The 23919-nt window shown below is 35.7% G+C and overlaps 4 protein-coding genes and 1 long non-coding RNA gene across 5 annotated transcripts; 2 read left to right on the top strand and 3 right to left on the bottom strand.

The window, feature by feature from the left end:
- The first annotated feature begins 870 nt into the window (after positions 1-870).
- Positions 871-2848, top strand: LOC111918297 (peroxisomal membrane protein 13). The gene is made up of 5 exons (XM_023913980.3): positions 871-1031; positions 1443-1664; positions 1741-2102; positions 2198-2290; positions 2392-2848. The coding sequence occupies exons 1-5, from the start codon at positions 1004-1006 to the stop codon at positions 2581-2583; spliced, it is 897 nt and encodes a 298-aa protein (XP_023769748.1). The 5' UTR covers positions 871-1003; the 3' UTR covers positions 2584-2848.
- Positions 2849-3978: 1130 nt separating this feature from the next.
- On the bottom strand, positions 3979-5293 carry LOC111918296 (F-box/LRR-repeat protein 12). Its single transcript, XM_042897110.1, has one exon. The coding sequence runs from the start codon at positions 5291-5293 to the stop codon at positions 4163-4165; it is 1131 nt and encodes a 376-aa protein (XP_042753044.1). The 3' UTR covers positions 3979-4162.
- Positions 5294-5295: 2 nt separating this feature from the next.
- Positions 5296-6332, bottom strand: LOC122194399 (uncharacterized protein At4g08330, chloroplastic). Its single transcript, XM_023913979.3, has 2 exons — positions 6092-6332; positions 5296-5638 (listed from the first exon to the last, which is right to left on the bottom strand). Exons 1-2 carry the CDS (start codon positions 6115-6117, stop codon positions 5296-5298), a joined length of 369 nt encoding a protein of 122 aa, XP_023769747.2. The 5' UTR covers positions 6118-6332.
- Positions 6333-16988: 10656 nt separating this feature from the next.
- Positions 16989-19521, top strand: LOC111918295 (60S ribosomal protein L5). Its single transcript, XM_023913978.3, has 9 exons — positions 16989-17134; positions 17847-17916; positions 18022-18113; positions 18229-18355; positions 18448-18527; positions 18619-18735; positions 18828-18962; positions 19037-19206; positions 19293-19521. The coding sequence occupies exons 1-9, from the start codon at positions 17132-17134 to the stop codon at positions 19411-19413; spliced, it is 915 nt and encodes a 304-aa protein (XP_023769746.1). The 5' UTR covers positions 16989-17131; the 3' UTR covers positions 19414-19521.
- A 2404-nt stretch (positions 19522-21925) lies between these two features.
- Positions 21926-23532, bottom strand: LOC111918294 (uncharacterized). The gene is made up of 3 exons (XR_002859145.2): positions 23340-23532; positions 22286-22504; positions 21926-22209 (listed from the first exon to the last, which is right to left on the bottom strand). It is a non-coding gene; the product is annotated as an uncharacterized LOC111918294 (long non-coding RNA).
- Positions 23533-23919: the final 387 nt, after the last annotated feature.

The following is a 23919-nucleotide window of genomic DNA, read 5'->3' as shown; positions in this document are numbered from 1 at the left end:
CAAGATGAAACGGTGAATATATCATTATTTAATGAACATATGAGCTTAAATAACGTCTTAAAATTAGATGGATTTAAACAAAAGGATTGGACATATTTTTTTTTTCTAACCACAAGAACCAAAACATAAAAGATTCCATAGTTTCCTCAACCAGCTATTATGACAAATCACATTAACCAAACATATTTTTGTCAAGATAATATTATGCTTGGAAATAAATTTGTTGGATGATTGTTATGTATTAGGCTAAGAGAGTGTTGCCATACTTGTCATGGTACACGTAAACGCCATGTAGGATTTGTCATGATGCTATAAAAGTTTGTCATACACGTAAACGCCATGTAGGATTTGTCATGATGCTATAAAAGTTTGTCATACACGTAAACGCCATGTAGGATTTGTCATGATGCTATAAAAGTTTGTCAACGTGAGATGGTATATCATGCAACAATTAAAAATAAAATAAAATAAGGGATTGGTGGTTAAAGAAGTCAATGCCAAATTGAATAAGAGAAAAACTCCACAAATATATGCCGAGTAAAGCTTGCTGAGTTACCTTGTTAAGGTTGTAGGATTTGCCGAATTCCTTACCTAACCACTCCAAGCAAGCCTAGCGGTGGATTTGGATTTGATATAATGCATAGGGACGACCTAATGCATATGTAAAATGGCATGAATGCTTTGTGGAATATGGACCCGGTCTGCCTTTAACGAGTATGGACTTTAGTTTGACTTGTTGGACCCACACGTCTATCAGCCCCCAAATAAAAATAAAATAATAAAGGGCAAAATAGTAAGATCACAAATGGCGGAAAGATAACAATTATTACAGAACCCAATAAAATTTCGGACTGATAAGAATTATCACGAAGGGATAAACTCATAAAACCCATCGAATATACAACGAACAACAATTTGGACCTTGCGACTGCTATATTGAAGGGTTTCTCTCTCTTTATCCCTACTCGGTGGTGGGGTTTCGGGAAGCGTATCTCTCCCTGCCATGGCTACCAATAATTCGCAACAATCAGGTTTTCTTTCGCTAGATCTTGATATAATCCTATAATTTTTTCTGTAGTTTATTATCGATCCGTAATCTGGTGCTTTATGCTAGGGTTTTTAACCGTTTTGAATTGATTGATCCGGGATTTATCATCACTTTCCGTTGAATTCGTGAGGAATTTTAACTTGTCGAGGGTTTTGTATGGCGAGTTTAATCAATCCCAAAGTTGATGCTTCTTTCTAGGGTTTTATTAGTTTAAACCGATTGATTCGATACTGTTAGAGCTAATATTTTGATTTGTTGTTACTATCTGTTGAATTCGTATTGTTCAAGCAGAATTCACTTCTTCCTTTTGATTAAAAACTGTGGTCATCTAGTTATTGACGCAACTTCATAAACAAATTTCATTGATCATTGAGAATTTCTCTTTCGAATTCAGGCAGTGGTCCACCTCCTAAACCATGGGAACGAGCCGGATCATCATCATCTGGTCCAGCTCCTTTTAAACCTGCAACTCCAGGTAGCACAAGTGATGTAGTCGAAGCTTCTGGAACAGCAAGACCAGGTGAAATCGTTCAATCAAACAATACAACTTCAGCAGTCAATACACTCGGAAGACCTGTTCCCCCTAGACCATGGGAACAACAACAAACCTATGGAGGTACATTCATAACCAAATTGATAACAAATTTTCATCTAGAGAGCAAGATTGACATTTCCCATTTCTAATATCTCAGGTGCGGGTTATGGGTCAAGTTTGGGTTACAATTCCGGGTTAGGGGCTGGAGGTTATGGTTCATATGGTGGAATGGGTTCTTCTTATAATAGTGGTGGTTTATATGGAAACAGCATGTATAGAGGAGGAGGGTATGGTGGTCTTTATGGTGGTAGCAGCAGCATGTATGGTGGAGGAATGTATGGTAGTAGTTATGGTGGAGGAATGGGTGGCATGGGTATGGGTATGGGAATGGGTGGCATGGGTATGGGTATGGGTATGGGCATGGGTGGTCCAGGTGGCCCATATGATGACCAGGATCCAAATAATCCATTTGGTGCTCCTTCACAACCTCCTGGATTTTGGATTTCTTTAATGCGTGTGGTAAGTTGGATAATAACACTATTTTGATAAATTAGAATGTGTTAGTTTAATCATCTTAGGATATAAATCTTTTTATGTTTTAATTATGTTTCTAGATGCAAGGATTTGTAACTTTCTTTGGTAGAGTTGCGATGTTGATTGACCAAAATGCCCAGGCGTTCCATATGTTCATGTCGGCCCTTCTTCAGGTATTATTTTTGTTTCATTGACATCAGTCTCGGTCCAATTACAACCTGTTCTGTCATGTCATGTCATGCTAAATGCAGTACAACCTGTTCTGTCATGGCAGTTGTTTGACAGGTCAGGATTATTATACGGGGAGTTGGCTAGATTTGTATTTCGAATCTTGGGTGTGAAAACAAAGCCGAACAAGATTCAACCACCTGGACCGCATGGTCAACATGGTCAACAAATTGAGGGACCCAAGAGTGCACCTGCTGGTGGTTGGGATGGTGTATGGGGAAACAATGCACCTAATTGATCATTTTGATCAACTAAACAAAACAGAGGAAAGAAGGTGTATGTCTGTATGAGATTAAGGATTACAGATGAAAAGGTGAGAGGATTGAATGTGTATAGATAGGTATTTTCCGTATTTGGAAATGATCTTTTCTTGAAATAATCTTTTTATATATATATATATTTATGTATCTCTTGCTTATGTTGTAATATTGTATTGAAAGATCTTTCCTGATAAAGGAGAATAAGAATGTAACATGAGATGTCAAGCTATTTTCTTGGGATGATTTGATGGTGGTGTTTTTTTTATGCATTGTGGAAGTTTGAGGTTTGCAATTGCATGTTTGAAGACTGAAGTTAATCCTTCTGTTTCAGTATGTTTGTCCTGTTTTATTCAATTGTTATTAATAAAGTCCTTTAGGTGAATGAACACTATTTGAGAAATTAAGTAATCTAGCCCCAATTTAATGTATATTTGAAGAAAATAATCAAAAAAAAAAATTATAGCAAAAATAACCATTTGCTCTAGAATGTGCATTTCTACCCAAGAAAAAAAACATTTTTCTGACAAAAAGATTACATTTTGGACCAACTTTCCAGATTTTAGATTGAAATTCTGGATTTTGAAAAAAAAAAGACTGAGTTTCAAGAACAACCTAGATGAACAATTTCAGAATTTTAAGAAAAAAAATTTCAATTTTTATTTAAATATGACAAAAAGTTAAAAAGATTTGAGCTATGATATTATATTAGTACATAAAATCATATATTTTATTGAAAACAGTGAAATTAAACACTTTATTTCTTTAAAATGAACATTTAAGACATAAATATGAATATTTCTTTAAAAAAATGATTAAAGATAAAATCTGAAATGAAGCATTTAAAATATGAATATAAACAATAGTTCGGAATAAGACATATTGGAAAAAATGATTATTTTTTATAAACTAGAAAAAAAATAATTATTTTCTTTAACAACCTCTAATGGTTAAATTACTAGTTTCCTATACTATTTATTTATCTATGATAGTAAGTTATTGAAAGGGTAAATTGATCAAAATCAAACTTGAACTTTTAATAAAAATAATTACACACCTTTTTTACTGCACAAATAATTACACACCTTTTTTACTGCACATGTCAGTCAGGAAATTATTACTAACTAACTTTTGAAATTTGAAGTGATTGGAAGAACAATTGTATATAATTTATATTGATCGTCTCATATACATTTTAAAAAAAAAATACTCCACATAAAAAAGAGTGATTCTTAGGGAAGAATAGAGAAGATAATACGATTGAAATATGTTTTAGAAAAATAAAATAGAAAGGATTCATGAGTTCTTAATGGATAAATGTACACTTTTCTCATTTAACCCGCTAGGCCTATTTTTATATATTAAACAAAAAAGCATCAGTCAACTTCAATTACTCTTCTCATTAACTTCATCAAGTCAAAAAAGATGCATCTCAAGCAGTAAAATATTCATTGGACATACATAAATATGACTCAAATCAAATCTAACAAATTACACTTCAAAATAACATAAATTAACAAAAAATGATATACGTCCTATCCACATTTCGATTTAAAATCATCATCTAAAGAAATGCTTCGGCATGATACACATAACTTCTTCAACCTTAATTTCCACATCCCACCTCGCAACCTTAAACAACTCAATCGCCAACTCACTAACTTGTCGACATCTAGAAACATACAAAATCAACAACCTTTTACACCCATTCCTTAAACCCAACAATCCTCGATCACAAAACCCCCGACACCCATTCACATGAAGCTTCTCCAAATTACCACAATACCCTCCAATCGCTTCCCACCCCAAAACCCCAATCTCACTACACAAAGACAAATTCCACTCTTGCAACATCGGACACCCTTTTGCAATCTCAATCACAGTCTCATCACCAACACTTCTACAAACCCTAAAATCAAGAACCCTAATATTCTTCCCAAAACCACCACCAATTGATCTTAACCCATCCCCCTGAATACACCAACTAAGACAAGATACGTTTAGATACTCTAGCCCACCACCACTCAAAATACCTAAAATGCCCTCGGGCTCAATCTTGCAAGAATCTGCTTCCAAACAAGCTAGGGTTTTAGAACACCCGTTGAATCCGACTCCTTTAATTTTGTCACAATGGGAAATCTTGACTGCCCGAAGGTGGCGGCAGTTGGTGGTGATGGCGGAGATCCCACCATCGGTTATTTGAGAACACCATTCAAGATTTATGTCTTTTAGAGATAAACAAGATTTGGATAAGTGTTGTAATCCAATATCGGTTATAGGGCAACGATAAAGACTAATAAAGGATAAAGATTGACAACCGAGGGCAATATGGGAAAGTCCTGAATCGGTGATTTTGAAGCAGCAATCGAGATAGAGAGTGTGTAGTTTTGATCCGTGGTTTATGAGTTGGATTAGACCGGAATCTTGAAGATTTACACACCCACATAAGTTTAATGAGTTTAATTGTGTAAAACGTTTGATTAACTTATCAAGAATGAAGGAATCAATGTTGATTGTAGTTTCAGAAAGGTTAGATCGAGAGAATGAACATCCGAATTCCAATGACTTACGGTTTGGGTTTTGAATTTGAAGAAATCGATGACAAGTTAGACCGAAAGATTCTCGATCTATACTTGAATCAAGTTTTTCAAAAATGAAAGTCAAACAATCATCAGGAAGACTAATCTCCATTTCTACACAGGATCTGAAGGTTGTAAAGCTCGGATTTTGATTACAATCTGTTTGTAATATGAGTTGGATATGGGGGATGATTCGGTATCATGAAGAACATGTGCATCTACATATCCGTATCCTATATGAACACCACATTGGCGACATAATAGCTTTGTTTTTGAACCATGGCGATTTAAACAGATGGGAAAGCAAGATACCTCGTCAAATTGAGTGAATCTACTAAGATCAATGGATGCAAAAGATATAGAACCTTTTCTGATGGATTTGCGATACTTGGAGCCTATTTCAGATGTTATGCGATTTGAGGATGCTAGATTCAAAGGGTATCCACATGAACCACAACTGTTCCAAAGAAATAAAAGAAATAATTAGCTCATTAGCTCTTGGTCAATGATCATCAGCTAAATTTTCAGTCAATAAATAGGAATTTAGGAAAATACAGAGCTTAAGCTGATTGTGTGTAATAGAAATGAAAGTAATTTGAAGTTACTGATTGATTTTGAATCATCCTAGTTGTGTGTTCCAGATTAGTAAAAGCAGGAAGAGAATAACAAAAATGACAAGAATACACCTTTGAATCACATGATTTTACCTAAAATAAACTTGGCCAAATCAGATACAGAAATGAATGAACAAAACCTAAGAAACTCTGGTGTAAACTAATACGGATACACAAAGATCAGTCAATTATGTGTGATCAAATGAAAATCAAGTCAATCGACACAGGAGTTTGTGTAGAAACAATTGAAATGAGAACTGATCGAATAAGATTCGAATCATGATCGATGTAGATACCTGTAAGAGACATCGGCTTGGGACATGATAGGGTGATCGAACAATAAAGGTTGCTAAATTCCCCTTTCATGTGAGCTGACTTCTGATATAGGGTTAGGGTTAGGGTTCTTGACAACTGGAGGGGGTCAGAGGCTGGGAGATTGGGATAACCGCCTGCTGTTACGACTGGGTCGCTCGCCTGTGATCCGGATATTCTAATCTCACGGGGAGTTTTGTTTTGTGTAATGGAAAATGTGTGTAAAAATCTCTATATTGTAATGGTTTTCTTTTTCAAGAAAATCTCCATCTTTATATTTGGTTCTTTTATATATATATATATATATATATATATATATATATATATATATATATATATATATATATATATATATATATATATATATATATATATATATATATATATATACACGCTAGCCGTTTACCCACGCTAAGCGACGGGTGCGAATAATTTCTTTCAAAATTTTGTTTCTAGAGGCGATTAATTTTTCGTGCTTATATCTTAGTACATCTAAAAAATTATCAGGAAGAATCATTCTAGCAAATAAGAAATCAGTAAGAATAAAAAATAAGATTGTTTTACAAATGTATACGAACACATGATTAATTGTACATTATTAATCGTGTAACATTTTCTTTATAGACGAGACACTTTATCATTAAATATCATCTATCAATAAAATATATTTATATTGTACATTGTTATTTTGTATAAAAAATAGTATTTTGTTGGTTAAATAAAAAAGATTATGTCGATGTTTTACATTTAACATGTTCTTTGTATTTGGTGATGAATCTGAAAGAAGAAAAAAAAAAGTGGTCGGTTGGTGGTGAAGATGGTTTGGATAAATGTTACGTTAAGTTGCTTTATTGGGTTAAAAATACATGTATCGCTGATTTTTTGGTTTAAAAATGTAAGTATGTTTCTTATTAGGGTAAATGGAAAGTACGTCATAATTCAGTAAAAAATAAAAAACATGTTGCTTTTTTAGGTTAAAAACATAAATACGTTGATCTTTTAGTTTAAAAATATAAGTATGTTATTATTTTCAATTAAATATAAATATACTTTGCTTGTTTGGATTAAAATTAAATATGTTATGTTTTGTTAAATATACAAGTATATGTGTAACGACGTAAATTTTCGGACTATTTTTTTCATTTTAAAATCATATAAATTTCATAACGCAATTCACAAAATCTCATTTGTTTAGTTTACAAAACATATCCCCATAATTGTTTGATTAGTAATCCAGGACCCTCAAAACATAACTCCTTCTCTGGTGTGTACAATCGAGCCGGTGTCTTCCCGCGATTCTGAGAAAACCTGAAACACATAACACATAACACGGTAAGCACGAAGTTTAGTGAGTTCCCCAAAATATCACACATATCTCATAGCCTCTCATGGTTGTAGTCAGATAAGACCCTCCAGTCAATGTGTCTCAGTGGGACCTTCTGATCCCACAACTCAGTTGGACCCTCCGGTCCATCAACTCGACAACTCAATATAATACACATCATATAAATCACAAAGACAACTAGCATGATATATCAATACACCGTATATGCACATAAGACCCTCCGGTCACACATAGGATACCAATCAAGGTAAGTATAGTGAGAAGACTCACCTCGGATAATAAACAACCCCTATAACGCTGTTGCTACGCACCGACCTTTAGCTTTGTGCCAAACCCACAATTAACTCAATTAGGAACTAAGTCCAAACTCTCACTCATTAGGTAAAAAGGCAATCCACTAACTAGCCCATTAACACCCTGAAACTCATTTGGCCCAACAAGTCCCAATAATGAATGGGCTCTCCCGAGGCCCAACTCTCAAGTCCAAGTGACCAGCCCTACTCAAGGGCCCAATACATAATTATAACATTTTCCTTACTCATAGTCTCCAACTCCCAAGCCCAAAGATTCAGTCCCGCCCTTAAGGCCCAACATAAGCTTTGGCCTAAACGCCCACAGAGGAGTTACGCGGGGCATACCTCTCTTGGTACGCTCAGCATACTCACGCATACGTGAAACTGATTGGGACATCAACCCAGTATGCGGGGCGTACTGGATCTTACATCGGGCGTACGCTCGGTTTGCTTTAGACCATTCCCCTTGTCTTAACCCGTTAAGTCCTTAGCTCATTGCTCAGATCTGGACTCCCTAATATCTCTTAATCCATAAAGTTAGTGACTTTAAGCCTTTGCATGGATGATTATGTCACAAACACTCAAAACACCCATCCTCTTTCCTCATGAAACTCATAACTCATGCATGGCCTACTCCTAATGTCCAAGATTGGATTTGTATGACTCTACTCCACAAAATACACTGAAAAAGGGGTAGATCAAGGCCTCTGGAGTTCCTTGTCTCATAAAGTCTCCGTCTTTTGGGACAAAACCCTAAAATACTCCATATAAATGCACAAATCAAAAGGGGTGAGAAAGCTTGAAGCTTTATACCTTTATGTGAAGCTTTCCACACCCAAACTTTTGGGCTCTCTGTAGCACCCGGTTCTTGGTACGTAAATCTTATTTGAGTATTTCCCTTCTTTTAGCCTTGGACTCGGCGATTCATAGGTCCGACTCGCCGAGTGGATGCGGGACCCGGGACAAGTTTAAGTTGGCGACTCGGCGAGCCCATATCCTGGACTCGGCGAGTCACAGCTGTTGGATGAAACCCTAAGTTTCAGGGGTTTGCACCCTATTTAAAGGACTTATCCGCCCCAGGCCAGCCCCCATTCTCTCCCCAGAGCTCCCAACCCTCGTTTATGCTCGTTCTTTGAAGTATTGAAGCTTTGTTGTGTGCTTTTGGAAGGTTTTGAAGGAGGAAGGAAGTAGATCCAGAAGAAGGGAAGCCATCCAGGCATTATTGTGTTCTTCCAGCAGTTCCTTTGAGGTAAAACCCGTTTTCCCCATGATTCTTTGCTTAGTACTTCATTTAGGTCTTTCTTGGACAAATCCCCAAGCTTGTATGTGCATTATATGTCGTAATAAGATGTTTGGCCTCTGGATCTAGGCAAGATTGAGCTCCAGGAGCTCAGATCTGTTAGCTTTATAGCCCCATGTGCTTGTTCACCCTAGATCTACCCCTTTTGAGACATTTTGAGCCCTAAAATCCATATTGGTGAATATCCACACGTAAAGTTGGAAACTTTACGTGTGATTCGTGTCCTAGAAGTTCGGATCTGTGAATGGCATGGACTGGAATCGAGCAAATCTGTGTATTTAGTGGGTGCATGGCAACGACTCGGCGAGTCGTTCATATGACTCGGCGAGTCGTTCATATGACTCGGCGAGTCTGTTCGTGAGTCTCCGAGTTTGTCCCCTTTTCGTAGTGTCGAGTGAGCAGTGAGTCACGGGGTGTGAATCAGTGAGTCGGAAGCTAAACTCGTCTATGGAGGGTAGATCCATAAGAAGGGAAGCCATCCAGGCATTATTGTGTTCTTCCAGCAGTTCCTTTGAGGTAAAACCCGTTTTCCCCATGATTCTTTGCTTAGTACTTCATTTAGGTCTTTCTTGGACAAATCCCCAAGCTTGTATGTGCATTATATGTCGTAATAAGATGTTTGGCCTCTGGATCTAGGCAAGATTGAGCTCCAGGAGCTCAGATCTGTTAGCTTTATAGCCCCATGTGCTTGTTCACCCTAGATCTACCCCTTTTGAGACATTTTGAGCCCTAAAATCCATATTGGTGAATATCCACACGTAAAGTTGGAAACTTTACGTGTGATTCGTGTCCTAGAAGTCCGGATCTGTGAATGGCATGGACTGGAATCGAGCAAATCTGTGTATTTAGTGGGTGCATGGCAACGACTCGGCGAGTCGTTCATATGACTCGGCGAGTCGTTCATATGACTCGGCGAGTCTGTTCGTGAGTCTCCGAGTTTGTCCCCTTTTCGTAGTGTCGAGTGAGCAGTGAGTCACGGGGTGTGAATCAGTGAGTCGGAAGCTAAACTCGTCTATGGAGGGTAGATCCATAAGAAGGGAAGCCATCCATGCATTATTGTGTTCTTCCAGCAGTTCCTTTGAGGTAAAACCCGTTTTCCCCATGATTCTTTGCTTAGTACTTCATTTAGGTCTTTCTTGGACAAATCCCCAAGCTTGTATGTGCATTATATGTCGTAATAAGATGTTTGGCCTCTGGATCTAGGCAAGATTGAGCTCCAGGAGCTCAGATCTGTTAGCTTTATAGCCCCATGTGCTTGTTCACCCTAGATCTACCCCTTTTGAGACATTTTGAGCCCTAAAATCCATATTGGTGAATATCCACACGTAAAGTTGGAAACTTTACGTGTGATTCGTGTCCTAGAAGTCCGGATCTGTGAATGGCATGGACTGGAATCGAGCAAATCTGTGTATTTAGTGGGTGCATGGCAACGACTCGGCGAGTCGTTCATATGACTCGGCGAGTCGTTCATATGACTCGGCGAGTCTGTTCGCGAGTCTCCGAGTTTGTCCCCTTTTCGTAGTGTCGAGTGAGCAGTGAGTCACGGGGTGTGAATCAGTGAGTCGGAAGCTAAACTCGTCTATGGAGGTACTCAGCGAGTCAATGCCCTGACTCGGCGAGTTCAAGGCAATCTCCTTAGATCAAGAACAGACTCGGCGAGTTGTTCATACAACCCGGCGAGTCTCAGCATAAGTGTTCATCGGATGAAGATGAACTCGACGAGTTGTTCATACAACTCGGCGAGTAGGATGAAGGACTTGAATATTGGTTAAGAAAGGTGAACCCGTCGAGTCGTCGCCTAACTCGACAGGTAGGATCGGGATTCAGGGAAGTCGTTTGGATAGGGACTCGGCGAGTTGGAAAGCCAACTCGGCGAGTCGGGTCAACTGAAAGTTGACTCTGACTTTGACTTAGGGCATGGTCAGGGGTAAAATGGTCATTTTACCCAAAGGTCAGTGAGCAGTGTTTGATTGGGTATATTGTGGGAATTGCAGCCGGAGGATTTCCGGAGCAGCAGCAGCAGCAGTAGGCAGTCAGTTCCCGATCAGATCAGCAACTACTTCGAGGTGAGTTACCTTCCAGTAGCGGTGGGTCTAAGGCCACAACGCCGACCCACCAGTAGGAGGCGTATGGTAGATGATTGTCTCTGTGATATCATCTAGGTTTACTACTACCTGATATGTTATATGCTAGCATGATATGTTGTATGTGATAGTAGTCGAGTTCGGTTGTTAGGACCGAAGGGTAGTCAGATACCCCAGATACGTCTGACAGTATATGATGATATGTTTGCATGCTGGTTTGTTATGTTATATGCGATAGAGGTAGTATGAGGGGACCAGTCCCTGTGGTCGGTTGTTAGGACCGACGGGTAGTCAGCACCCCATAATGGCTTGACATGGGTAGTCAGCACCCCAGAATGGCTTGACATGGGTAGTCAGCACCCCAGAATGGCTTGACACGGGTAGGACGGCACCCCAGAACGGCCGTACCGGGTAGTCAGGCACCCCAGAATAGCCTGGCAGTATGTATGTTATGTGTTTGTATGGTATGTGGTACGACGGGGGAACTCACTAAGCTTTGTGCTTACAGTCTTCAGTTTTGGTTTCAGGTACCTCCTCAGCTAGGGGAAAGGAGTCGGCGCGGTAGCAGCATGTCACACACACACTCTCCGGTTTCCGCATTTATGAGCTTCACTGGGATTTGTACTCTGATATTTTGATTGAATGTATGAATTGGCTTTTAGACATGGTTCACCTTGTGTTATGATTTGATCAGACAATGTTTTTAGTTATTAATATTTTCTAAAGTAATGTTTTTAAAACAAAATTTTTGGTCATGAAAATTGGGTCGTTACACTCTCACTCCTCTTCCAAAGCTTCTTCTTTACTTCAAGAACCCAAGATTACACTCACAAGCTCTCAAATGCACTCTCCTGCTATAAGAACGAAGATTTAGGGTTAAGAGGGTTTGGTGTCTGGAAATGGAAGCCAAGAACGAGGCCATCTCATTCTTTATATAGGGATACTCCTCAATTAGGGTTTTTCCTTCTATGCCTAGTACGCCCAACGTACTAGGTGGCTCTGCTTAAAAGTCACGCGCATGAGTACGCTAAGCGTACACACACGTACGCCCAGCGTACTTTGCTGCCATCATTTTCAACTAAAGGACTTATCTTGCCACAAAATCAAACTTCCATCTCTTCCTCGAAATAACCATGATTCCCATGAACCTCAAACCCACGAAAAGGTGACAAGATGCCCTAAGCTTCTAGCAACTCGTCGCAACCCCGAGACCTCCTCATGCCCGGTTTGCAACCCACGAACCCTAATCACGGACAATCTGAAACAGGATGTTACAATATTGTTGTCTTGGTTTGTCTTTAATCAGAAAATACTAAAAATGACAAATTTTATGTCAAATGCCAAATACCCCGGATGTGACATCCCCAATTTCACGGTCAGAAAAGACCGATTTGTTTATGCTTTGTTTTTAAAATCAGAGTAATCTTTTAAAGAAAACAGTTGCAGAATTTGTTCCCAAAACAAAATATGATAAAAATTATCAAAGCATTTCTTTAAAGAAATGTATCTTCATTATATAACAAAATCTCGGAATGTCATGTTCAATACAAACCAAAAGCATAAAAATCGCTCGATCTTTTTATCGTTTCACTACAATTGACGAGATCTTCGATTCTCGTTTAGATTGTTTCGGCTAAAAATCGCTCGATCTCAAATCGAGTATTCGGGCTGCATACTGCTAAGCTGAAACTTAGAAAATTTATAACTTTCTCATCCGAAGTCAGATTTGGACGTTTTTTTATGCACGTTCACGGTTTAACGAACTCTACGACTTTCGTTTAGATTGCTAAGGCTAAATATCGCTCTAACGTAAATTCACTATTTACGTCGCATTATGTTGTTCTTTATATGCACGGAAACCTTGTAACATATACTATAACTCAGTTAAGATTATTCAGTCTAAATAATCTTTCATCAAAAATTCATTTTTGACGCCTATTGTCTCTAAATTGACTAGCCCGGATCTACGGGCGTTACACTGGATACATGAGTAATGAACTTTTCAATCAACTAACAACATACTTTTTTACAATTAACAAATACTCAAAGCACACAATTTTATCAGTCATTTATTCTCTTCTGAAAATGATGTTCTCACGTTGATGAAACTGTAGACTTACCTCATTGTTTTAGAGCATAATGTAAAATGTTTTGTGGAAGTTTTAGTTAAAAACTTAATTTATTTTAAAGCTAACAGCTTTTTAATAGAATAGTAAGTATTGTTAAAAGATGTTAACGAAGATGGTATCAAAAGATGCAATTTGAAGTTAAAGATGTAATCTATTAAACTTATTTTTTATTTCTTGTTACATACTTTTAATAAAATGTAACTATAACAAAAAATTTAAGGTAAAAATTACATAAGTAACAAAAGTTTAAAAACAAAAATAATCAAATTTAAAACAAAAATCATGTGGAGAAAAATGAGAATCTTGTTTGTGTTTTACTATGGGCCACAGTAAAAATTCATGACTAAATTGGGCAACTTTTAAAAAGTAAAAAACCTTTTGATTCAAAAAAAATTTATCAGAACAAACCACTATTTTACATTAGCCAAACTATAAGCATTTCAAAACTATAAGTAACATAGGTACTGATGTAACGCCCCGTTCCTGGTACGTGATTTTAATTATTTTATTTTCCTTTTTATAAGGGCTACTCGACGAGTCAATAGCCCTAACTCGTTGAGTATATACGGGTCAGCACGTGGAGATTAGTGGGGCGACTCGGCGAGTCGCCCAGGCTGGATGAAACCCTAATCTTTAGGGTTTGTACCATATTTAAACACCATTATAGCCCCCACCCCAGCCTCCATCACCTCCAGAGTGCCTCCCTCAAAACCCTAACCCTCCATTAGTGAGATTAAGTGATTCTTTTTGCCAGTTTGATATAAATTTGTGCATTTTAGAGCTTGTAGAAGAAGAAGGAAGGAAGAAGGTTCAAAGGAGAAGAAGTAGATCCAGGAGCTACACCCCATTTACTATACTTTCTGGTAATCAAGTCTCAAACTTGAGCATTCTCCTAGTAGATCTTCAACCATGCTAATTTTTGCCACTTTTGGGTCATTTCAAGGCTAACCCTGAGATTGGAGCTCTCATAGGGTTATGGACTTCAGAGCTGGACACCCTTGAGCTCTAGGAGCTCAAGGCACCCACCTTTATTCAACCAAGGCCCTATTCCCAACCTTAGGTCTCCATTTCTAGCCTAGTTTGATGTTTTAGCTTCATATCACTATGCATGCACGTAAAGTTGGCAACTTTACGTGTTATGCAAGCCCTAGAAGTCCAGATCTATGAATTGGATGCACTGAAATCGTTTAGGATCAACTGTATGGTGATGGCATTCGAAGGACTCGACGAGTCGCTCATCTGACTCGGCGAGTCGGGTCGCGAACCCTAATTTCGTTGTTAGTGAGTTGAGAGTTGAATCAGTGAGTAGAGGAGGTGACTCGGACCGATTCAACTAGATATACCAAACTACATAACGTTTTTTTCTATTGAAACCCGGTTTGTATATATTTTGTATTTTTTAATCGAATTTATTTGTCAAACAATTATAATTTTATGTTTAGATAACTTATTTATAACATTATTAGAAACAATTTGAAAAATCACAGGAGTTTCAAATGTATGTGCTGAAAGGAAATGCTTAATTTATCGGTCCAAATTGATCAAACTCATATCGATTCAACTCAGTACACCAAACTACATAACGGGTTTTCAACTGAAACTCTGTTTGAACCTAAAAAAATATTGTTCAAAACCATTTTTGGGATTCTAAAACTTAAATGGATAGTTACCAATCAAGACAATCTCACCAAAGAATACCCTCAACATCCTAAAAAAGGTAGGCATAAGGAAGTTTTCATAGTTTGTTCCCTTTGAAACATTTCACAATCTTTCCTATTTATAGAAGAGGAAACGTTCTCTTGTTTACTCTCTTCATCGATGTGGGAGGAAGACATTGTAATAAAACACGCTTTCTTGTTAATATAACATTATTCAGCTTATTTAGTAAAACACTTTTCTCTTGTTTACCCTTTCTTTATTGTTCAATAGTTCCATTTTTCTATAATCTCGTAAGTTGTTATCCAAAAAAGTAAGTTTTGATTGAATAACTTTTTGTTCAATTCTAAAATCATAAATTCATTTAAGTACTTAATATAGAAAGTTTGTTTATATGTATTTTCGAGATTCAAAAGTTCATTATAAAAAGAATTCATTTATAAAATATAATCTGCGTATATATTTCGTGCTTTTGATCAAATCGAATTTTCAAACAACTATATTTTTATGTTTAGGTAGATGGTTTTTTTATATTTATATAACATTATGTAACTTTTTTTAAAATATCATTGGAAACAATTTGAAAAATCATGGGAGTTTCAAATGTATGTAGTGAAAGACAAATACTTCTTTTATGGTCCAAATATATCAAACTCGGACCGATTCAACTAAATATATCAAACTACATATTTTTTTCTAGTGAAACCCGGTTTGTATATATTTTGTGCTTTTGAATCAAAGTGATTTTTCAAACAGTTACAATTTTAGGTTTAAGTAGATGCTTTTTTATATTTATATAAAATTATGTAACTTATTTATAATATTATTAGAAATAATTTGAAAAATCATAGGAGTTTCAAATATTTGTCGCGAAAGGAAAATGATTCCTTTATCAGTCCAAATTGATCCAACTCCGGTTCAACTCAATATACCCAACTACATATTTTTTTTTTCTAACAGAAACACGATTTAAACTGGAAAAAATTCGGTTTAAAACCATTTTTGGAATTCTAAAAGTTAACTGGACACTTGCCAATATAGACAGTCTCACCAAATAATACCTTCAAAATCCTACAAAGGTAGGCATGAGGAAGTTCTCATGGTTTGGTCCCTTTGAAACATTTCACAACCTTTCCTATTTATATAAGAGGAACCATTCTCTTGTTTACTCTCACTATCGATGTGGGATGAAGACATTGTAATAAAACACCATTTTTTGTTTATAAAACATTATTTAACTTATTTATAATATTATTGTAAAGAAATTGAAAAGTCATGAGAGTTTCAAATGAATGTGGTGAAATGAAGTTAAAAAAAGGGGTTTCAAATACATGAGATTCAAGAAAAAATGTTGGCTTTATAAGTATGTATGATACGATGGTGACGTATCTTAACTAAGTATAAAAAATCATATTCTTAATATAGATAAAGATAGTGACATATTTTAACTAAATATAAAAAAAATCATATTCTAGAACTAATGAAAAAGAAAAAACCGAGCAAAAAACTTGAACTATAATAAGCTTGATTCAAATTACCAACCGTTCAATCCAAAATAATATCATTCAGCAAACATCATAAAATATTATGCTATATCCAAATCACGAACATTATTTTTGTAAGAGTCATTCAAAATATATCATACTATAAGTGTTTTTTCAAATATAATGTTTTTAAATCCAAAATAATATCATTCAGCAAACATCATAAAATATTATGCTATATCCAAATCACGAACATTATTTTTGTAAGAGTCATTCAAAATATATCATACTATAATGTTTAATACAACAACCTAATAACCAAATGACCATAATTTATTTTAAATGACATATAATTCTAGTATAATATCTATATAATTAAATTTCAAGATGCATAGGGTTCGCCTAATATATTATACTAAAAACATTATATTTGAAAAAACACTTATGAGTTATATTATATTTGAAAAAACACTTATGAGTTATATTGTAGTTTATACATTACATTTTTTGTCAGGGGCTGTATTTGACACATAATAACACTTTACGGGGTCTATATGAAACTTTATTTGGTATAGAAAACCCTAAGACGATAGGTGAAACAATATACAATCCTAGCCGTCGATCTACACTTTCTCTTAGGGTTTTTGGTATTTGAACGCCTTCATATTCAATCTTCACTCGTTGCCGCTGTAATCTCTCTTTCCTCCCCAACACATTCTCCCCGGAGGCAATCATGGTAACGATCTTCAACCTATTTCTGTAAATTTTGTCAATTCGATTTATCCATTATATACACAGTGAAAAAGAAACGAGATTGTTCTGTTTAGGGGATTCGCATGTTAAAACAGCGCAAATTGCTATATGTTTTTTTGTTGAATTTTCGATTACATTCCAATGTAAATGATCAAGTCAATTGTGTGTATAATCAATCTTCAATGAAATGTGGAGTTTTCTATATTTCAATTCGCGCCGTCGTAGCTCAACTGACTATACACAGTTGCACCGTACCACATTGAGTTATTTTGCTGATTAACTAGTCTTCGATCCTATTTATGTTCATTCGAGAGTTGCAAATTGATGCGAAGTGGATTTTTTTTATCATAATTCACGCGATAGTACTTTCTGGCGTACTCTGATCGTTTGGATCTACATTCTTCTTTTTGTGTATCTCCAGCTTTCTTGCCACATTTCTTTGTAATTTGAGGAAGTGATTTCAATATGGATTACTACATGCCCACTATGTCTACCATGTTTCACAAATCTGTGTTGAATTCTGCACTTGGGATTTCTGTTAATCTATATCGATTTGAAGTTCTTGATTAGTAGAAATTTCTTAGGATCATCAGTTTTGAAGTTCAATTTGTTACTCTTTTCTGGTTTATACTTATCTTTATGAACATTGCCCGCATATGTTATGCTGTTTGCTGATGATTGTTTTATTTCTGAAGGTTTTTGTCAAATCACAAAAGTCACGATCCTACTTCAAACGGTTTCAAGTCAAGTTTAAGAGAAGGAGACGTATGTATATCTTTGTTATCTTTTATATATTGTATTTGGTATCCCATTGTTCTTTTTCCTAATTACATCAGTAATCCTCATGCTTCTTCTTGTTTATTAATGCAGAGGGTAAGACTGATTATCGAGCAAGAATCCGTCTTATTAATCAAGACAAAAACAAGTACAACACACCAAAATATCGTTATGTTGTGCGATTCGTATCCTTTCCATTCACCCTTTTTTCTTTCCATCATTTCTCTATTGGCTTTTATATGCTTTTAACATTTTCTCCATTGTATACATTAAAAAGTTACCCTTAATGATTGCTATTAGACCAACAAAGATATAATTGCACAAGTTATATCTGCAAGCATTGCTGGTGATATGATCCTTGCATCAGCATATGCTCATGAGCTACCTCACTATGGTCTCAAAGTAGGGCTCACAAATTATGCTGCAGGTATTTTGTATTTCTGTGTCTTATTTTATTTCACATAATCTTATTTCACATTTATAAAAATATTTGAAACTTAAAACTCTTCTCAAACATAGCCTACTGCACTGGACTTTTATTGGCTCGCCGTGTCTTGAAAAAGCTTGAAATGGATGAGGAGTATGAGGGAAATGTTGAGGTACATTTCAAAATCAAATCCCCAGTTTTTTTTCATTAATATAATGGAATAAATACAAAAAAGACCAATATGCCCCCATTATGTTTTTCAGGCAACTGGTGAGGATTACTCTGTTGAGCCAGCAGAAAGCAGGAGGCCTTTCAGGGCTCTTTTGGATGTTGGGCTTCTCAGAACCACCACTGGAAACCGTGTTTTTGGTGCCCTTAAGGTATTATATTTACACCATTACAATAAAGGGGTTTGACCGTAATTTTGTCATGGTTTGACTTTATTTTATTTTGGTGATGAATAATCAATCAGGGAGCTTTGGATGGTGGACTTGATATCCCTCACAGTGAGAAGAGGTTTGCTGGATTTAGCAAAGATGGTAAGCAACTTGATGCTGATGTTCATCGCAAGTATATTTATGGTGGACATGTTGCTTCCTACATGAGGGTCAGTATTGTAATTTCATATTATTTGTTTATTTATTATAATAGTATCTTAAGTAATTTGGTGTTTTTTTGTAGACTTTAATGGAGGATGAGCCAGAGAAGTATCAGACTCACTTTTCTGATTACATTAAAGCTGGAATTGATCCGGATAACATTGAAGAGATATACAAGAAAGTGCATGCAGCTATTCGTGCGGACCCCACACCAAAGAAAACTCAGAAGCAACCTCCTAAGGAACACAAGAGGTATGTATAAACTGATGCTTATGGTTTGAAATTATTTAAAAACAAGAAGGATTTATATATGTTTTTATGTTTATTGTTTTTTTTAGGTATAACTTGAAGAAGTTGACATATGATGAGAGGAAGCAAAAGCTTATTGAGAGATTGAATGCTTTGAATGCTGCTGCTGGAGCAAATGATGATGATGATGATGAGGAAGATGATGAGTGAAGATGATAATGAGATGTTTGGTTTTAAAATTATAATTTTTGGAAAGGAGAGAGTAGTACTTTTGGTTGACTTTTATATGATAATGATTATCGTATTTTTGGTTTTAAATGAGTTCTTAAAGTATATTAATTTTTTACTGCTATGTCCTTATAAATCTACTTGCCTTCTGGTTTTTGAAGTTAATTACTGGTTGCAACTTATATAAAAATCATAGTTATGACAGAAAGTAATAGTACCAAGTATTTTTTTAAGGTATTTTTCTGATGAATTTTTTTTCAGCTTCCAACTTTAGCAGCTTTAAATGTAGCAATCTTATATAATATTTTTATAAAGTTAAAGAAAACTAAGTGTGTTGAGGTGTCTATTAATTAAAGGTGCAAATGCATAGATTGGGAAAAAAAAGACTTGTTCTCTTTGAACTGAATGTAATACATATGCTGTAAACTGAGAGCCATACAAGTATTTATGGACTAAAACACTAAATGTAATAAAGCCCATGAACAAACAGGGCCTTAGCTAAATAAATAAGGTTTAATAATTTAAACTTTACTCCATCTCTACATATTTAGTATGAATACAAGTATTTATGGACTAAAAGATTAAATTTCTTCTTTCAGATGTCTTCCAACACTAATGCTTCAGGCTCTAACCCAACTGGTTCTTTCTCTCTCATGAATCTTTGTGGGAGAGTCATCTTTGATGGTTCAAACTTCATGGACTGGATAAGGAACATCTGGATGGTAACTCGTTATGAGGACAAGGAATATGTCCTCGATAAGGAGTTAAAAGAGCTTGATGAGTCTACTGCTACTCCTGAGGAGATCACTGAATTCAGGACACATGAGAGAGATGCTACTAAGGTGGAATGCATCATGATGGCCACGATGACAGCCGAGCTCCAAAAGTCCTATGAGGACTTCTACCCTTTTGAGATGCACCAAGACCTGATGGAAAGGTACCATCAGAGTGCTCGTCAAGAGCGGTATGAAATAATCTCCTCCATAATAACAACCCGCATGAAGGACGGTGAATCCTTCACGGCCCACATGCAAAAGATGCAAAGGTATGTGGACCGTTTGCTGAAGCTGAATGTAAACTTCCCTGAGGAGTTGGCAATTGACATCATTTTGCACTCCTTACTTTCTTGTTATGACCATTTTCGTATGACATATCATATGAATAAGGAGGAAGTTACCCTTAGCAAGCTTCAAGGACTCTTGAAGACCGCTGAAACCGGTCTTAAGGGCAAGTCGGTTGTTACCTCTACTACTCCTACTCCAACATCTACCCCTGTTTTGGATATCGGGCAAGGCAAAGGGAAAAAGAGGAAGCACCCTTCGAAGGGTACCAAGGGAATGTCTCTTGAAGGCTCCTCATCAAGGACCAAGAGAGGTTCTGCCACTCCTTTCAAAAACCCTAAATTGTTTCCAGCACACAAAATTATGATGGAATCCAGATTTAACGAGCACAAACCCACCAAAATCGAAATTCACACAAGCCGAAAAACCCTAAATAGAAATTCGAGCACACACACACAAAACAAACCCGATGAACAAGAACAAAAAACCTGTTTGTGTATTCATGTGTGTGTTCATAGAAGTGAGAACAAGACACAAAGAGATGTGTTTGCAATGAACTTAACCTCGTGTGTATGTGTATGTGTTATGAGTTATAGAATCAAGAATTAGAAACCCAAATTTATGGATTCTTTAAAACAAAAACTTTTGTGTTCATGTGTGTTTCATCTTTGAATCTAACCCCTAATTTTTGGGTTTGTTTCATAGGAGAGAGTAAAAAGAAATTTGGAAAATATGTGTTAGAACTCAAATCCTCAGGAAAATCATGTTTGGCGGGAAAAGATGACTAGAGTAGTCTCGCCGAAGCTGACCGGCTAAACTTACACTAGCTAGTGATAATGATATTTGTGAACATGATAAATAAATTTAATGCTCATATGTATGCAAAAAAACCATAAGTAACTAAATGTATACTCAAGATAAAGTTTATGACCCTTATAAGTCATTAACCTAAATATAATATATACATTTTAACACTAAAAAATAAAAATGTTAATAGTGCCCAACTTGTACATATATTAAAAATCCGAGAACTAGGTAATACTTTGGTAAAAAAAACATCAACTAGTTGACTTCCGGTTCTGATATGAGGAGTTGAGATTGTTCCATCTTTAAGATTTTCATGAATGAAATGACAATCTATTCGATTGTGTTTAGTTCTTTCACGGAAAACATGATTGCAACATGAATAGCTACCTCTAACACCATAAATTTATCGGTTTAAGGAACCAACCATGATCAAATCTTTTATGCCACAAGTTTATAATAATGTGAGAAGTAGTCGATGACATATAAGAAATGATATGTTTGACTTTTTATGAACAAAAAGAACTACTAAATTTAAGTCAACATAATCATCTTAATCAATTGCATCTTATAGACCCTAGGTTTTCAAATCATAGTCAATGCCTTCTAAAAACTACAACGCACAAATAGAAACTGTCAAGAATATCATCTTTTATTATATATATTATGTCTAGACAAAACACTTTGTTCAAGCCAACAATGACTAGGTTTTTAAAACCACTTGAACCAAATCAAAACTCAATGAATAAATTCCTCAAAAGATCCTTGAAAAAAAGTGAATCCCACATACGACACATCTCTCACACACCAAAACTCATACCAAAAGAACAAAAAACACTCTCAACAAATCCTTTTGGTCTAAATCTTTTCTCTTCAATGTCCATTTGTGTAAAACCATGCCATATACATCCACCTGATACACAATCAAATTCACTCAAAATCACAAAAAGATCAAAAGGAAAATGTTTCATAAAGAAAAAAAAAATCACCTTTTTCATTATTCCTTGATCTTTTTATTGCCCTTTTGCCCCTTCTACCCCTTCAAAGTACTTTATCGATTGAAAATAGATGAACCAATAAAAGTCGAGACTTGAAATAATCCAATAATTGCAACAAGAGCATATGAAGCAATCCAAACAACAACCGCATAAATTGATTTTAGGACACCAGGGTAGGCCATATAAAGAGCTTAAAGCATAACACCAAACCTAAATCAATAATAAACACTTTTCTAAGATTTATTTCAAAAAAATTTGAAAAGAAAATGGCTAAATACAAGATATAGTAATGCACATTGCTATGATATAAGAATTTGGAAGGTACATTGCTATATCTTGCATTTAGCATAAACGAAAAAAAAAGATGACAAGAATGCCATAAGATTCATTGATCATAAAGAAGATTAAACATCACTCATCACTCTTTTATACAAATTTCTTGAACGAAAATAAACTTTGATCCCTCAAAAAACTTCATTTAAAGTAAAGTTTTATTCAAGAAACTTCTCATTCTGAAAAATACCCAATTGCAGATACATAAAAAAACCTAATCAAACACTAATCAAAGTATAACAAAAAAATTAGTTCATTTAAGGGGGTTATTTGGATTGGATTATAAAAACTTCAGTTTGGAGTGATTAACATGTTAATCGATTCAGATTCAGATCGACTAATTATTTAAACATGATTAACTGAATACCCAATTTTGAAAATGCACATCCAAAGTCCACACACCACCTAATTTTTGTACAAAGTAATTACTTCGATTCCCAGAGAACACCCACTTTCAATCTATAACTCCTTTGATATTATCAAAAACAGTTCCAATCGCATTAGCGTAATGTCTCGCGATCGTTTCTTATGAAGCTTAAACCGATCATATTCAAGTGCAAGAAACGTGTAATCTTCAAATTTCAAAATACCCAACGCAATATCATCAAAACCCCCAAAAAACCCTTATCATAAACATCAAAACAAGACTAAAATACAACTATACAGACCTACAATATACTCAAACCATTCAGAGAGAGAAAGAAAGGCTCACCCTATGATAACGTGACGATTGAAGACGAAAAATGGGATCAGAGAATAGGGGTTTTATTGTTTTTGATTGCAATAGAGATTTCTTCTGATTGAGGGAAAATAGATTCCCCTGTGGTGTTGATGTCGTCCAAGGGCCAGGCTACTCACCTTTCGGAAGTCTCTTCCCCGTGAAATGTGAAATGTATCTTTCTGGTTGTCAACTGATCAAAGATAATTAATGACAAGTAAGTCTCTAGACTTTTACATATACGCGTTTAGTCCCTAAACATTTACAATATACACGTTTAGTCCATTGAGAAACTAACTGATGGAAATAACTAGCCATTCATCATGTAAAATGAGAATATCAGTGTATTTACTTATTTAGCAGTGGCAGATCAAGACAAAAGTCCACTGTGCTCTAACCCAAATATTTAGTAAGGGTGAATAATTTTGGATAAAATTATCTTCTGGTTATTTTTATTCATGTTTTCATCGTTTTTCTTATAAAAAAGAAATTACTTTTCAAACTATAGTCTATTACTGATGTTTTTGAAAAAAACTATGATCTAAATATCGTGGTTGAGATCTCATATCCTCAA

This window comes from Lactuca sativa, chromosome 8, assembly GCF_002870075.4.
Source record: "Lactuca sativa cultivar Salinas chromosome 8, Lsat_Salinas_v11, whole genome shotgun sequence".
Taxonomy (NCBI): Eukaryota; Viridiplantae; Streptophyta; class Magnoliopsida; order Asterales; family Asteraceae; genus Lactuca; species Lactuca sativa.
This window is presented reverse-complemented; position numbering and strand designations above follow the sequence as displayed.

Coding starts and splice junctions, on each gene's coding strand:
- LOC111918297 (XM_023913980.3), top strand. CDS start 1,004: ATGGCTACCAATAATTCGCAACAATCAG. Junction 1,032..1,442: donor CAATAATTCGCAACAATCAG/GTTTTCTTTCGC, acceptor TTTCGAATTCAG/GCAGTGGTCCACCTCCTAAA. Junction 2,291..2,391: donor TCATGTCGGCCCTTCTTCAG/GTATTATTTTTG, acceptor CTGTCATGGCAG/TTGTTTGACAGGTCAGGATT.
- LOC111918296 (XM_042897110.1), bottom strand. CDS start 5,293: ATGGAGATTAGTCTTCCTGATGATTGTTTGACTTTCATTTTTGAAAAA.
- LOC122194399 (XM_023913979.3), bottom strand. CDS start 6,117: ATGTCCCAAGCCGATGTCTCTTACAG. Junction 5,639..6,091: donor CAAGCCGATGTCTCTTACAG/GTATCTACATCG, acceptor TCTTTGGAACAG/TTGTGGTTCATGTGGATACC.
- LOC111918295 (XM_023913978.3), top strand. Junction 17,917..18,021: donor CAAGTTTAAGAGAAGGAGAC/GTATGTATATCT, acceptor TTATTAATGCAG/AGGGTAAGACTGATTATCGA. Junction 18,963..19,036: donor ATGTTGCTTCCTACATGAGG/GTCAGTATTGTA, acceptor GTTTTTTTGTAG/ACTTTAATGGAGGATGAGCC.